General features: G+C 39.5%; 1 protein-coding gene across 10 annotated transcripts in view; it reads left to right on the top strand.

Moving 5' to 3' along the window:
• Nucleotides 1-16,568, top strand: part of rxraa (retinoid X receptor, alpha a) — a 159,617-nt gene that overhangs the window by 116,601 nt on the left and 26,448 nt on the right. For all 10 annotated transcript variants that reach the window (XM_017492920.3, XM_017492919.3, XM_017492923.3 and 7 more), the window contains one exon: nt 70-305. In XM_017492920.3, coding sequence (XP_017348409.1) covers nt 70-305 — 236 coding nt within the window. The remainder of the gene's footprint in view (nt 1-69; nt 306-16,568) is intronic.

Here is a 16,568-nt window from a genome sequence, read left to right as displayed (position 1 = left end):
AAGTGCCCTAAAGCCAGAGCAATAACTTTATTCTTCAATCCTCAATCTCTTTCTCTTTGTCTCTCACAGACTCGGGTCATGTGACCTCGTCTCCTCTGAGCTCTCCCACGTCCCACCGGCCCATGCATCCTCCCCTGCTGAGTCCGACCTCCATCGGAGCCTCAGGATCCCTTCACTCACCCATCAGCACACTCAGCTCGCCGATGAACGGCCTCGGCTCTCCCTTTTCCGTCATCAGCTCGCCCATGGGCCCGCACTCCATGGCATCTCCCGGCATGGCCTACGGTCCCAGTGTAAGCCCACAGGTAGGCCCAGGGCTCATTGCCGTGTTTGCTTTTGCTTTCTTGTCTAAAAGTGTTTTCATTTTCTCCTGTCCACTTTAGATTTTCTTTAACAGTTCATTTTTGTCTTCAGTTTTCTCTCTCTCGCTGTTACCTCACTCTGTTCTGTTTATCTTCCTTTCATTTTTTCTTTTTTTTTTTTTGCTCCATGAATAGATCTCTGCATTTCTTTGTCATTCAAGAATTGATGCAAAAAGCTTTTTGCATGCCAGTTTCCTTGCTGGACCAATTCCAAAGTGGTTCAGTGTTCATAAAATTCAAGAACATTCTGGATGAATGGGGAAAAAAATCCAACAAATACAGAAGTCTCATTTTCAGCCCTTTATTAGATGCTTTGTGTACTGTATCATAGCTGTGTGAATGCATTCTTTCCATTTCACATGGAAATCTACTACGTCCTGTGGATTAAGGACTCTTATCTTCACAGAAATGCTCAGTAGGCCTATTTCCAATGTTGTACATTGTAGATATGGCAACATAGCACAAAATATCCCCACATAAATTTTTCCATAAGAGTACTGTAATGTGTGCAGTACAGGGTTAATAGTATTCTTCTGTACACATACAGTACACACACATTCTGTACATTACAGCACAGAGATATTTAAGTTATGTAAATGATTAATTCTACTTAGGTATTTATTGATAGACCATTAACTACTACATTATGCTCGTCTGAGCAAATCCATTAGCTAGCCCATGGGAAAAGTGAATGCTTAGTAACACAGTAATGGACTTATAGAGAACATCTTAGCGATTTTTAGTCAGTAATTAGTTTAATTTGGGTTATTATTTCATGCTCAATAGTTTGCGAAATGTTTTCAAAGTGAATATATTAGTCATTTTCATCTAACTGATCTCCACATATGTAGCAATACAGGTATTTGTGAATAAAGAATATTGCATAGTGAATAAACCTTTTTTTTTTTTTTTAGTGTTTAATTTGAGCAATTACACACTCTAAATTAACCCCTTGTACGTTTTCCTTGAAATAAATCGTTCCCAAATGCTCTAATGTTCTTGACCAGCATGTTTTGTTTCTCTGGAAAGTAAATTTTATAACCACACTGGATCTATTTTACTGTAAACAAGTGTGGTTTTGTTTAAATCAACAAACATGTTCCACCCAAAACCCAGTGCTTGCTCGAGGCATTACAAAACGTCTTGAATGCATTTTTTTACCTCCTAATTTTTTTTTCTTTTTTTTGGAAAGTACATTTTGTTAATTGCTACTAGTGGTCACATTTGTTACCTTTTAATATTACACTTCACATACATGCAGTATATTTCGCCTTTTCACTACCTGCGCCATCGAAAAACTCTGTAATCTTGCAATGTAGATGGAAATCATGAAAGCGAGGACATTTTTTATAGCACTGTGGTCGCTAAATAGCTAGCAACATTAACTGCAGTCCCCTACAAAACTATTGGAATGACAAGGACATTCATGTGTTTTTGCTATACACCAAAGATATTTGGGTTTGAGATGGTTATGATTTCAGCTTCTTTTTTTTTCCCCTGGTATTTACATTTATATTTACACTTACTATTGTTTTGCGGATTTTCTTCACAGCTCTCACAATGTTTCTATCATCAGCTGTTGTTGTTTTCCTTGGCCGACCCATTCAATGTCTGTTGCTCAGTACACCAGTGGTTTCTTTCTTTTTTCCAATTTGTTGTATTGGCTATGCCCGGTGTTTGTGCGATGCCTCTGATTGATTTTCCCTCTTTTCTCTGCTTCAAAACGGCTCGCTTTTCTCCCATAGACTGCTCTCTGAGCTTCATGTTGGTTTATCCTATTTAACAACAAATACAGACTTCACAGGTGAAAGTGAAGGCTGAAACCAAGAGTAGAAATTCATAGCTATTTATTGTTTAAACAAACAATCTAATAGGACACACCTGGGTAACAAGAAACACCTGTCGGTCACATGTTCCAATATTTTTGCCCACCTACAAATTGAGCGGTCTGATACAAAATGTTTTATGTTGTACAAATAGTACAAATGTGAGATCCAAACTAGTTCATTAGATTGAAATCAACACAAATTGAGGTGTATTTGGTTAAAAAAAAAATTTTTTTTTAAATGTTAGTCTGAGTATTTATTAGCTAAAGCCAAGTGAGTCAGGGTTTGTTTTTCTCTGGGTGACGGACAGCAGAAAAAGTTAGTGCCTGATGAGTCATTTGTCCACCAGGCAATGACACGTAAAAAAAAACTCATTGCCCTGTCATACAATCTACATGTCCCAGGTATCCAGGCTAGTCATTTATCCACCCCTGCTGCTAGTAGGTTCCTTTAGATAAAACTGTAAATACATGTAATACATTTTATCCATTTATAGTTACATTTAATGTAGTGGAACTTCTGCGAAATAAGTCGGTTCCTATTGTAATTTACGTTACAGCATAAGGAAAGCCCTCTCTCCTAAAAACTCTCTTATTTGATGGTTACGAAGCACTGACACTGGATTCCTTCCTTAAAGGTTAAATAAACATACAGAATCTCCTTATAGAAAAGTTCACCATATCAACAACTCTACATGATTTGTTGATAAATTTCAGCATCATTTTGAATCTGTTTAAAATCCTTAGAGCAATCCTTGCGTTGTTACTGTAGATACGATAACATATTAGAACAAGAAGGATTTTGTCAGGTCCCAAGTCATTTATTTTGTTAAATCCTGGCATGTGTCATATCCAGTCTGCCACGATTAAATAAACAAATGACCCAGTTAGCACCGTACTTGTCGTGGGATTGCTCTATACAGCCACTGTTTAGTTCATTCAAAACTGGCACCTTCAGTTTTAGAGAATCTATTTGCTAGTAATGGAGTGTGTTAAGAGCTAAGAGGGCTTTCTGTCAGCCCCGTCAATGGCTATTGCACACTGCTAGCCTTATCTTCATCCATTACACCTGAGAATCACTTGTGCCTTCCTTTGTCAATGCGGGCACTTTGTACTCATGTTTTCATTGACTGGGAAGTGAAGCGCCGGTCTGCAGGTGAAGTGCTGCACCTGTAGAACTCTGAACAACGGGCCTTTTGTTCGTCTGAAAGATTGTCACTGCTATTAATTCACTGTATACATCAATTTACATTACAAGAGCACTCGAATCATCAACAGGCCACACAGAGATAGGGTTAACATTGTGGGGGTGTTTTTTTGTTTGTTTTTTTAAGACAGTTTTTTTATGCCAGTTTGTTGGAATGTAGTCATATTATTCTTGAACGTTCTGTGTGGTGTTTCTTTGCATTTTGGTTAGATATACAGAATGTATCGCAGTGCTTCACGGTTTTAAGGTTCCCTAAAACCATTATTTAAGTCATTAGTAATTACAATTATTACATAATCCCGACATCGAGTCCTAGCGTTCAGTTTTACGAAGTCTTTCCCAACATCTTAATGCCACACTGTGGCAAGTGTACCCTCAAGGGTAACATACTGGGCCTTATGATCCAATTATGTACGTTTAATGAATTTTAAATGTATTTTGAAATCACTTTATAATATACATTACACAACCCAGATGGAAGATATGCAGTATATTAAAGGTCCAAGGATGTACCCGTGAGGGACACCTATGGCTGAAAGATACAGATTGTTAGTGTACAGTTACACTAATGTTGGATGCCATTGATCCCAAACTTGAGTTACCGTCTGTGTTTGGTTCTCTGGTTTCTTCCCACGAATTCTCCCTCTCTGCCTACATGTCCTGTCCTGTCATGTGCTCTTGTTTACTTTGCCATGTGCTTTGTTTCTGTTCTATTCCTGTCTCCGCCCCTGTCCTGTCATTGGTTTGTTACCCAATTGTATCCATCTGTTCTGTGTTAGTCTTTTGATTAGTTTGGCGATTTATACCTCAAAAGTTACGTTGCCAAGGCCTAGTTTCTTGTGTTCTAGTTCATGCTTCTCATTGTTTTGATCCATGCTTGTATATTTGGATAGAAACAGTCTGCCTGTACCTAGATGCTACTTTTCATGATAGTTCCTGGATGCTGTGCGATAAAGAACATATCGATTGTATGCACTTCTCTACGTTACACCTGTAAGTGGATTGGCTACGTTGGAGCTACCTCACACTTTCAGCATACGTCCTGGATGAAAGAGTTTGAGTTTTCTTGGGCGCCTCTACTACAGACTCCTTGAGCCAATTAACATAAGCAGTACTGCGTCATCCCTCATAAAGCATCCGCTATCTGAATGGTCTAAAGTGGCAGCGCTAACACGGAAAAGGTGTAAATGTTTTACAGGAGATGGAACCCAACACTTTTAGTGTGCTACGGTGATGTCATTGTGGGCCGTTTGTGCGTTATATTGGAAATGTCAAACTACGGCTCTTTTCCTATGAGGCACTCATAAAACCTCTGATCTTCACACTCACTGGATAGCAGCATTGTGACTTGGCCTAAATGGGCACACAATAGAGCTGTGTGTAGAGGATGCCTGAGAAACACTGTTACGGCTTTGCTAGGATCAGGCTGTGCATACAGCCTGAAGGGATTTTTCCCCTTCCTCCCTCCATCCCTCCTTCCCTCCCTCTCTCTCTCTCTGTCTTTTATGAACCATGTTCTCATGAGTGAACAAAAATTAACAGCCTGATCCTCATGTATTCATGTGCGCGAGTGAGGTAACGGCGCAGATTTTAATCTCTGCACTGAGACGCAAAAAGACGATTTTCCACCCATTCTGTCTGATACCTAAAGCTGGGCCCCAGCACAGCTGATGGATGCCGTTGACTTTTAGAGCTGATGTAGGAGTCAAGCTTTGCGCTCGACACAAGGGTCTAATTCCTACACACACACACACACACACACACACACACACACACACACACACACACACACACACACACACACACACACACACACACACATGCTCTCAAACACACACTGTGGTCACAGTAGAGCCTTTCATTGTCAACAACCATGCAGGAAACTTGGCAACTATTCCAAATCTGTATGTAATTAATGCAGTGTTTGTGGTTTGTTTCTGTCGGATGGTGAAGTTGAAGAAAGAAACAGACATGAAGGGAAGAACACGAAATGAAAGGCTAGAGAAAGGGACTACCAGGAGTGCTGGTAGAGTTGAAGTGTGTCATGCTGGTAGCTTAAAGCCATACTCTTAGAAAAATGGGTTCCTCAAGCATTCTTTGAATGATTTAAAGTTTCTGGATTTCGACCCGTTTCTGAAAGGAAAACGCTTTATTTTTTTTATAAGGGGTTACACAAATTTTTAAATGGCTCCTCCACAACAATAAACGAACAGAACCCTTGATAGTGCTAGATGGCACATCATAAAATCTGTTCGTGCCAGATACATTTCATCTAATAAAATCTGACAAGGGCAGTTGTGAGCATTGTTGCATTACATGTTTTAAATAGCCTGACATAATGATAGGAATCCTCCATCTAGCCAAAAGTGTGATGTTTTTGGTCCACTTTCTGACTGGTTTTCTTAATGCTCATGCCGAATACATGCACCGTTCTTCAAAGGCCAATGTTCTCCTTTTATTTGAAACGAGTTGCACATTAAGAATGAAATGCACAACCTGCCACTGCCTCACAGTCATATTTTGTTTGAATCCTATGGGGATTGATTACCATCTATGACTCCCTCCTTATTTGACACCCTCATGATTCATTAGCCAAGGTTTAAAATTTGACTGCATGGCTCTGGTGCTGGGCCGTGACCCCGTATGCTCACTTACAAAGACTAACAGAACTCTTGACAACCTCGACTTAGCCGTGTCAGTCAAGAAGTGAATAATAAACTACTAATATACTAGAGGTCCTGCTGGGTGGGTGTGACGTAATGACTCTGAATGTTCTAAATGCTCGGAATTATTTTCCCACATGGAAAGCACAAATGGTCAAAAATCCACTCCAGAAGATTATTATTTGTTTAGCGTGTTCATTTCTTCTGAAATGGATGCTCCAAAATGAATCTAGTATGTAAGGACTAAAACATGATAAGGTATGCTGTTATAGGTGATGGGGTGTTATGATGTGGCCTGGCAAGAAGCCTGAAATTTATAATTTTCCAGTAACAGCATTTCCTGAAGTTGCTGCTGTTAAAGAATAATAATTAGCACCGTGTGACCAATCAGATTTGAGAACTCCTTACCACTATTGCACAAGTTCCCTTACCAGAAAGACTGGAAGTACTAGGACACATGGAGCAGACTTTAGCCTCGGCTAAAATGGGGTTGTAATGAAGAAAACGTGTCTGTTGTTTCACGTTCAGAAGTGATCCTTGGGTTTGTGGGAACAGGGGGAAAAAAGAGAGAGAGCGAAAACTCATCTCAAGTGTTTTTGCTTCAGAGATTTGGCCAGTTCCCATTTCTTTGTCGGATGAAATAGCTCCACGCGGCCTGCTGCGCAGGTCCAGAGCAGACAGCAATACGTCTTCGCGATCCTGAGAGCACTTGCCTGAGAGCGAATCCCATTCTCAGTGTGCAGTTGCAAAAACAATAACTTACCTTCTATAAAATACAGATTTTCCTCAAGGGGAGAGAAAACAACGTTTCATATTATAGGTTTCTTTCCGAAACGCAAACACCGCATGTGGCACAGAGAACCTCTTCAGCGCAATTCTGTCTAATGTATACTGCAAAATATGCGCACCGTCTGCCAAGAGGGACGGATCGTAAAGCTGTCGGAGTTCAGATCTTGGGAAATGCACTGCAGGACAGAGTGAGGAGTTGTATGTGCTTTTATCTCTCAATCAGTCCGGCCATTTGGCATCCATGTCTGTTAGCACCAAGGCAAATCTAAAGGCCGACTTGCTTCTTTCATTTCCCCTCAGCGTTCCTCCGCTCCAGTGGGATCCACAGACCGGGTCAGGCTTCTGTGTCGTCCCTAGCCATTCTTCGGCCAAAGCTGCTGATTGGATATCAGCCTTTTTTTTTGTAGCGTAGGTCATTTGTAAGGTTTATAATTAGGAACGATGTTGGTGGGGGACATTTTAGAAGGACTGATAGAAGGCTCCTTGGCTATAGGTCTACAAAGGAACGGCCAGAATGTTAAATGGGGCTTTAACAATGAGCTCCCCCTTTTGTTTGTAAGGATACTTATGTGATTTGACGTATAGCATCTATGTCTAATTGCCTTCGTATAGCTGTAGGAACCTGTGCAGTGTCTCTCATACTCATGATTTGAAGCATACCCTTGAAATGAACACAGTTTATTTCCTCGTCCTGCTTACACAGGGATCAGCACGATACTCTTTCACTTTATTCCAGCACGCACACTAATAGTTGGTTCAATGTCAGTTTTTTTGTCCTTGACTAAAGAAATATCCCCGTACTTCTGCCTGATGATAGGTTTTCTCAATGCGTATATGATGAATACATTTGTTATAGCATGTAAAGGCCATTAAAGACTGCTGTCACTTTGTCAGTTGCTATGATACAGGATTGTATTCTCCTTGGTAAATCCGAGTTCTGTCCTCAGACAAATTTTTAGAGTTCATATTGATTACACAAAATAAACCATAAAAAAGGAATTCCTTAATTCCACCCTTTAAGATGCATAGGAAAATAACCAGTAATCAATGGGTGGTGTGACGCAGCCCGACGCGACGTCAAGGTTCTCACTCTGAAGTTGATCATTTTCCAACAACAGCACATGTTGAAGTGCTTTATTTGTCATATAACTCAATCTGATAACAAAATTTTACAATATGCAATATTTTATCTAATAAAGAACGATGCGTCACACTTTTGTCCATTTATAGTTACATTCAATGCTGTGGAAAGTCCACGAAAGAGCTATAAACAGTCATTCTCTCACCAGCCACTTTTCTTTCCTCTTTCTTGAAGTTAATAAGACGGGAAAAAAAAGCAGCTCGACACATGGCTGAGCAACTGCAAAGCCCTCCTTCCCTGCGGTGATCCCGAGACACCTTCTTTAAATAAACATTCTCCTTACCATATCAATGATTATATGTATTTCTTTGTTAACTAGCACTTACACTTGAACTGTCTATTGTTAGACTTCGTGCCACCATACAAGTCCTTTGAGTGAGCTGTTACTATAGAAACTATAATGTATTAATATAAACCTGTGATTTGCTTCTGACCAATCAGATTTGAGAATTAAAAATCCTATTTGGCAAACATTGGACGTGTATAAACAGGGATTTTTCGAGGCAGGTATTTTGTTTCCCTTAATGGGAGTGAAGCTCCGGATGAGAACATGACTCTCGGCGTGAATGCAGCAGAACCATCAGCCAGCTTTGTCTTTGCGCCAGGAATTAAACCCTGTTTTGATGGAAGACGTGTAAAAACAGACATGTGATCCTCCTGCTGAGACACGCATTCACCCGAGTGAGCTTTTTTTTTTTTAAATGAAAAGAGCTAGTTAATTAATGAGAAGCTGAGTTGATTTAAGCATGAAAACCTTTTGACAAGATGTATAATATACGAAGAGTTGTTTCCTTACAATATATGACATAACTACCACTTTAAGCCTTGACATTATTTCGTTTGAGAGAAAGTCTTCCATAACCCAGCAGAACAGTTGATTAAAGATCAGCCTGTGGCTTTATCTTTCCTCTCACGGAGTGCACCAAGAGACATGCTCAGACTCACAATGTCACAAGCTTAGCTTCACCTGTGGTCTAGAAGTCACGAGTTGAAGCACAGAAACAGAACGAGCGCTCATGGCAGTTCACTTGGAATTACAGCACACCGGTACAGAACGTTATCTTCGGGTAGGATCTTCTCACCGTTAAACTGAGTCAGATGCCTTTATTATCCAACCGTAGAAGTTTTGCAAACCAAGAATCTAAAGAATGAGCTTGCATGCCTGAGAAGGATTTTCTTGCTACATTACATTGAAAGAATGAACCTGAAATTGGAGAACAATCTTGTATGAGTTTAGCAGAGGGCGACTGATACCGGATTTTACCAGTACCGATAAATAAGTCGGGGTGCTACTTGCCGATAACCGATAATCAACCGATTACAAAAATAAACAGTGCTGGCTGTACGGTGAAAATATACTGTACTTTTTAAATGAAATAAATATTAGTACCTTAACGATTAATAAATGTTAAAGTAAATAAAAGATATACAACCAAACTGAGCCAAAAAGTAACATCAGAGACATCCAAAATGAATAATAAAAAAAAAAAACACTTCAAATAACACAACAAAATTTGTCAGCGATAGTTTGGATGTCACCTCTAGAGGCCGCTCTCGTACTGCAGGATGACACGGGACCCTTTCAGCCGCTGCCGCAAGGGACGCAACCGGGAAAAGCTATCAGTGCGAATAGTTTCCGATAACGACAGTTCCAGCAATCGGTTATCTGTGTTAATTAATCGGCAAATCCGATCAATCGGTTGGCCTCTAGAGTTTAGCGTTAGCAACCAAAACCTAAACAAACGTAAATATAAGGTGTTGGTTGTAACAAATATTGGACGACTGTGTTGTGTCTTTTATACTCTATTTTGTCAATATTCCCAGGGACTTGTATGGTGGTGAAATAAGAGAGGCTGGTGAGGGAATGACAGTTTATAGCTGTGCTGTTCTAACGTACTGTAAGTGAGAGGATGTTCGACAACATTAAATGAATTTTTATTCTTGTTCTTTTTAATAAGTGAAAAATTGTTAGTTTTGGGAAATTTCTGTGGTATAAAAGGAATAAATCACTCACCTTGGAAAACACTTTTGGGGTGGTGATGGTAGCCCTGCTTAGGGTCAGGCCAAATCGCATTACCCTGTTGTTGATTGCGTTCATATAACAGCACATCCCAAAGTGTGTTATTCCCTGCTTAAAGAACTTAAAGATGATTGTTATTTTGTTTGACCTTAATTATAGGAATTTTTAATTCGTTCTCAAGATACCAACTGGTGCATTAGGGACCCATTCGGGGATTGTACCCGTTCTTGATACATGCTTTCTGTATTCGAGTTGATCTTTTGTTAAGATGATGTCACGCGATGTATATTTTGTATACATATTTGTGTAGGAAGTGGACTGTAACTGTCTGAAACGTCTTGTGCATTGGAATAATTGAGAATGAAGCATCATGCCGAGCCCCAGGACCACCTCTCTGTGGGTGACAGTTCCCAGAATCCCCTTCACACTCTCATCGATGGGGTCACTCTCAGGCTGAGTTATGCGTGTGAACGGTCAAAGGTCAGAGCTCAAGTGGGGTTATCAGGCCCGGGGGGTTACACACTGACCTCCGAGGTGTGTGTGCTGGTGTGGTTTCCATGTGGTGGTCTTTACTCTCTGGCCACATGCAGCCCGGAGAAGCGTTGAGGTTTGATGACATCCTGGCTTCCTGTTGTTGAATAACTTCTGCCTGCTAATCCATTTCTGTCTCTCTGAGCCATCGATAAGACGCAGTGTTACATAATTAGTCACCGCCGTCGCCATCATCGTTACTGATCTCAGTTCCACTCGAGATGGGTGTATAAGAGGAGCTCCAGCGTTATCAGCTAGATGAGGCGGGTGTGTTTAGGGCTTTTGGCTGCAGGATATGAAGTAGCCTTTGAAGTGTCCTTCTGAAGGAAGCCTGTTCTCCGGCTCAGTAAGACGGGATAAGCTCCGTTAAAGCCCCTGCTCCGAATCTTCAGCTCTCTCTAAGGTGCTTTCTCAGGCTTGCTGCATGGACGCAGCATCCAGACGTTTCATCTGCCTGTCCTCATTCACATGAAATGCATCGCGTTGTGTCTCGGCTCTCTATGTTTCTAATGCCAGGTGAGAATATGAAACAGTGATATAGAGTAACTCGCTCCCGGGTCTTGCAGGGACACTGCACCGAGTCGGCTCTTTAATAGCGATCAGGAGATTTAGCACCTCAAGTGAACTCTGGCACTGAACTAACGAAAGAGCTGCGAACTAGTGGAGAATTTCACCGAGTTTTCAGCTGTGAGAGAGACGCAGTGCTCTGTGAATGTCAATGACTGGTTCACAGACTCGAGTACTCCAGCTTTACTTCTATCAATTCCTTTAAAGCCCGGACCACTGCGGCATTTTTAATGTCTTTCTTTTCTTTCCAGTCCTCTTCCTTCCTCTTTTGCGTTATATTTCCCTCAGTCTTTCTTTCACTTCCTGTCTTTCTTTCCTTCCACTTTCCTTCTTACATTATATTTTTTTTCTTTTCTTTGTAATCAGTCCTTCTTTCTCTCTGGCTGTTTTTCTCAGTCTTTCCTCGATTTGCTGCCTTCTTTCCTTCCTTTTTCTCTTTCTTTCGTTCTTTATCTCTCTCTCTCTTCTTTCTCTTTCCTTCCTCTTTGCTTTCTATTTCCCTAAAATCTTTTTTCTGTCCTTCTTACATTATATTTTTTCGTTTCTTTGTCATCAGTCTTTCTTTCTTTCTTTCTTGCTATTATTCTCTGTCTTTCTGATATTTCTCACTTTATTTCTCACTTTATTTAATGTTTTCTTTCTTTCTTTCCCCTTTTTCTTTTTTGCGTTCTCTTTCTTTTTTCACATACTGACTTTCTTTCCTTTCTTTTCATAACATGTTTTTCCTTCCTCTTTCCTTCCTTCCTTCCTTTCTTTCTTTTATTTTCCTTCCTCTTTTGCGTGATATTTCCCTCAGTCTTTCTTTCACTTCCTGTCTTTTTTCTTTCCTTCTTACATTATATTTTTTCTTTTCTTTGTCATCAGTCTTTCTTTCTCTCTAGCTGTTTTTCTCGGTCTTTCTGATCTTTCTCACTTTATTTCACACTTTCTTTAATATTTAATTCTTTCTTCGCCCCTTTTTCTTATTTAGCTTTCTCTCTCTCTCTTTTCACACCCTGACTTTCTTTCCTTTCTTTTCATGATGATATTTTTCTTTCCTCTATTTGCTTCCTTCCTTTTTTCTTTTTTCTTTTCTTTCTTTCTTTCTTTCTTTTTCATCTCTCTCTCCTTTTTCTCTCTTTTCGTTTCTCCTACCTCTTTGCATTTTATTTCCCTAAAATCTTTTTTCTGTCCTTCTTCATTATATTTTTTCTTCTCTTTGTCATCAGTCTGTCTTTCTTTCTTTCTTTCTGTCTTTCTTTCTTTCTTTCTTTCTTTCTTTCTTTCTTGCTATTTTTCTCTGTCTTTCTGAAATTTCTCACTTTATTTCAAACTTTATTTATTTATTTATTTATTTAGTTTTCTCTCTTTCTTTTTTCACATCCTGACTTTCCTTTCTTTTCATAACATATTTTTCTTTCCTTCTTTCGTTCTTTCTTTTGTTCTTTCTTCTCTCTCTCTTTACTTTCTATCTTTCTGTTTCTGCAAATCTTTCTATCTTTGCTAATTTTCTTTCTCACTTTATTTCACACTTTCTTCAATGCCTTCTTTCTTTCATTCATTTCTTTCTGTTTTCCCATTTTTTTCTTTTTTTGCATTCTGTCTTTCATTTTTTCACATCTTGACTTCCTTTACTTTCTTTTCTTCTCTCTCTCTCTCTCTCTCTCTCTCTCTCTCTCTCTCTCTCTCGCTTCTTTTTTCTATTTATTTTAAGGTAATGTGTTACCATGACAATAGCATCCACAGCACTGTAACATTTTTAACTCTGGCCAAATTTAGCTTAAGCAAACCTACAAGATCTCTTTTTCTCTCTTTCTTTCTTGCCTGTTAGCGCTGTATATTTTGTATGGAGGAGAGAAAGAGAGGCAGCAGCCTAGAACATGTCATATCACGAGTAAAACATGCTGGTTATTTAAAAAAAAAAAAAAAAAAAAACTCTTTAAGTAATCTCACGCATGCTTTGGCTGTCATCGTGCTCCTGCAGCGAAGCCATACTCTGTGCTCCTGCTGTCATTACTAAGCAGCTTGCAGAGTGACCTCTGACCCCTAACCCCTAGGAAGCTGACAACTAACTATTTGAGATACTGCCATGGGCTAGAGTTGATCAGCAGTGTAATGTAGTGTCCTATTTAAAGAAAACGTAGCTTATGTCATTTACGACATAGCAAGGATTGATCATTGTTTTTGCAGTTTTCACAGCGCATGTGTTTGTGTGTGTATGGAGAGGGGCATTTTAGCTACACCCTACCCCCAGAAACAAGGGTGCATGTTCATGTATGGGGGCAAAGGGGGAGATTAATCTATTTGCAGTAACAGAAATGAGCCCCTTTAATCCTTCTGCCCCACCACGGAGACTAAGTCCAAGCAGATAAAGTTGCAAGTGCACTGAAAATAGGCTGAACAGAGGCCGAGTCTAGAATTTGGACGGGACGGAGAGAGGAATTGTGCATGGAAGCGCAGTTAGAGGACAGGTGTGTAAAACCTTGCATGATATCTTTGTGCGTGTGTGCGCATGTTTAATAGATCCCATTTCACAAGACAGGACCTCATCATAACCGAAAGTGCTTTCTTTCACTGAAAGGCTGTGTAAAATAAAGCAGCTCTGTTGTGATTCATCACGTATCTCCCTTCCTCGACATCTGCTAATGTCTTCCTTACAGCAGCACACAGGAGCTCGGTCTTCCAGCTAGCATAGCCTTGACTAGCCTCCATTTTACTCAAGGTTAATAGCTGCTTCTGAAGCGATACATCATATTTAGCCCATGTCAGGTTTCAAGCTGTAGTGTCCACAGAAATGATGGATGCACAGCCGGTTATGACTTTAATGCAGCATTCTGAAGTGTGCATGTGTGTGGGTGTGTAAAAGCTCTTGTACAGTTTAGATATTTGTATAGGGGTGATACTGTTGTGCATGTGTGTGTATAGACTGCATGTAGGCATCAATGTTCCTATTATTCAGTCAAGTGTGACTGCATTCGTGTAGGATTGCTGCAGCACCTGTTTAGTCTAGTGAAATGTAAAAGCCACTCTGTATTGGTGTTAAAGGAGGAGTGTGTGTCGTGTAAATATAATTATGTAGAACTGATGTCTCGGTGTGGCACTAACCGAATTTCCGGCACCGTTTGTGAAAATGCACTAAAGCTTTGCACTAAATTTGAAATTTGTCTATAAGACGAATGGAAAAAAAAAAAAGTGAAGTTAACACCCGTGTAAATTTATTTATCATTTCTTGATCGTTTTGATTAGTTTAACACTTTTCTCGGCCACTGCGTAATTACATATGTGTTATTTCATAGACTTAATGTTTTCTTTATTATTCTAGAACGGTTGCAAGAGAGAGGAATTCTAGTGAAACGTAAAAGCCACTCTGTATTGGGGTTAAAGGGCGAATGTGTTTTGTGTAAATATAATTATGTAGTATCGAGGTCCTGGTGTGGCACTTGCAGAATTTTTTAGCTCCATGAAATTTGTCTGTAAGACGAATGTAAATAATGAAGTTAATGCAAATGTTTAAATTTATTCGTGAATGCTCAAATCTGATTGGTCAGAAGGTGTGCTTCATATTCGTATAACAGCACAGGTAGTTCTGTCTGATTGTTTAATATTGATGCACATGTTCTAATACATTTATTGTTTCTATAGTAACGGCTCATACACAAGGATTTGTACGGCGGAGGCCCCACATAATCTAAGACTAATGATAAACGTATTTAAGAACAGATTATTGTTTAGCAAAGTAATTCATATAATCATTGATGTGGTGGAGTTTTTTTTTTGTTTTTTTTTTGCTAGGAGATGTTTATTTAACATTTATGGACTAAGCGTCGGTTGTAAGTGCTCTCAGTGCCGATGGGCTGGTGAGAGAATGACTGTTTATCGCAGCTATAACGTAGGTGAGAACAGGAACAGCTGTCTCTCAGATGTTCCACAACTTTCAATCTAACTATAAACTGTTAAAATGCGTGTTGTGGTGTCTATTAATAAATTAAACATTTATTAATGTTTAATAAGTGTTAGCTTGCGCCTCGTGCTGCATCATAACCCGCACCAACCCCACCATCACCCACGTGGTGTGCATTATTTTATATAACATCACGGTCTGTTGTGTGTTGTCCTCCGGGGTTGGCGATTTGAATCCTGCCACCGCCCTGCGTGCTTTGGGGGTTTCCTCCCGGTACCTGGGTTTCCTCCCTCAATCCAGAGATATGCATCGTAGGTTTATTGACATTTCCAAATTATCCATAGAGTGTGATTGTGTCTGTGATCGTACTCTGTGATAGATCGTCACCCTGTCCAGGGTTGTGCCCCGAGTTCCCTGGGATAGGATCCCGGCTCCCAGTGACCCTGTGTTGGATGAGCGTTATGCAGAATGGATGGATGGATAGACTTTATAGATGGATTTATAGACTTTATGTATTCGTTATTATTCTAAAATAGTCCAAACTTTTGACTGGTAGTGTAAAATAACGTAACATAAAATAAAAAACACATGCTATCAGTGATATTTAGTGCTTTCAGATTTGGTCAAGCGTATCTCAGAAAGAAGAATGTCTAACAAGTTTGGAGACACTTGTTGAAAGATCTTGGTCCAATCCTCCATGCAAAGCATTTTAAACTCGTTTATATTCTCAAGCTTGTCTTCAGTTCAGACCACGAGAGACAAAGACGGTCATTACAGAACATCCCACAGACAGTTCTGTGCTGATTTGAATCTATGTTTGGAGTCATTCTCTTGTAGAGAGATAGATATATGGCTAAGTCCTTTTGGCAAGCAGGTTTTGGACTAAAATATCATGGTACTTTGTCGTCATCAATCTTCACAAGAGCCCCTGAAGCACTAGCTGTAAAACAGCCACAAAGCATCAGCGATAAACCTCTGTATTTTACAGTGTTTATGGGGACTTTGGGGTCTCGTATGCAGACCCTTTTTTCTTTTTCTTTTTTCTCAGCACGCCAACAGTGTTTGTGGTGAAAAAGTTTCATTTCGGTCTCATCTGAAAACAAAACGCACGATTCTAATTGTAAACTCAATGACACTTGAACGTGTGCAACTCTTGGATGGATGTGGAAATGGTGTGTAATTGTGACAACTTCATGAATCATATAAACATCATTTTTATATTATTATTTATCTCCTTGATTATACTTGATGGTGCTTAATTATATTTTTTCAAGTATTTCTATATCCATACTGTATTTAGGCAATTCAACAACCATCTGTCTCTTCATCATCTGTGTTGAAAGCACTTTGTTTTTGATTTTTCCTTTGTTGAATGACAACAGAGAGATTTTTCCATGTGTGCAAATATTATCACTAATATTGAGTCAATGAGTTCCTATATACTGAGAACAATCTAAAAATAATAGAAGTTATTAAGGATGATTATTTGGTTGCGTTTTTTAAACACTGTCCATTCGAGTCAGTATATTTGCTGCAAATGTGTTTTTTTTAATAAAGGTATTAGTTTTACACAGAATATTGTT

This window comes from Ictalurus punctatus, chromosome 18 (assembly GCF_001660625.3).
Source record: "Ictalurus punctatus breed USDA103 chromosome 18, Coco_2.0, whole genome shotgun sequence".
Lineage (NCBI taxonomy): Eukaryota > Metazoa > Chordata > Actinopteri > Siluriformes > Ictaluridae > Ictalurus > Ictalurus punctatus.
This window is presented reverse-complemented; position numbering and strand designations above follow the sequence as displayed.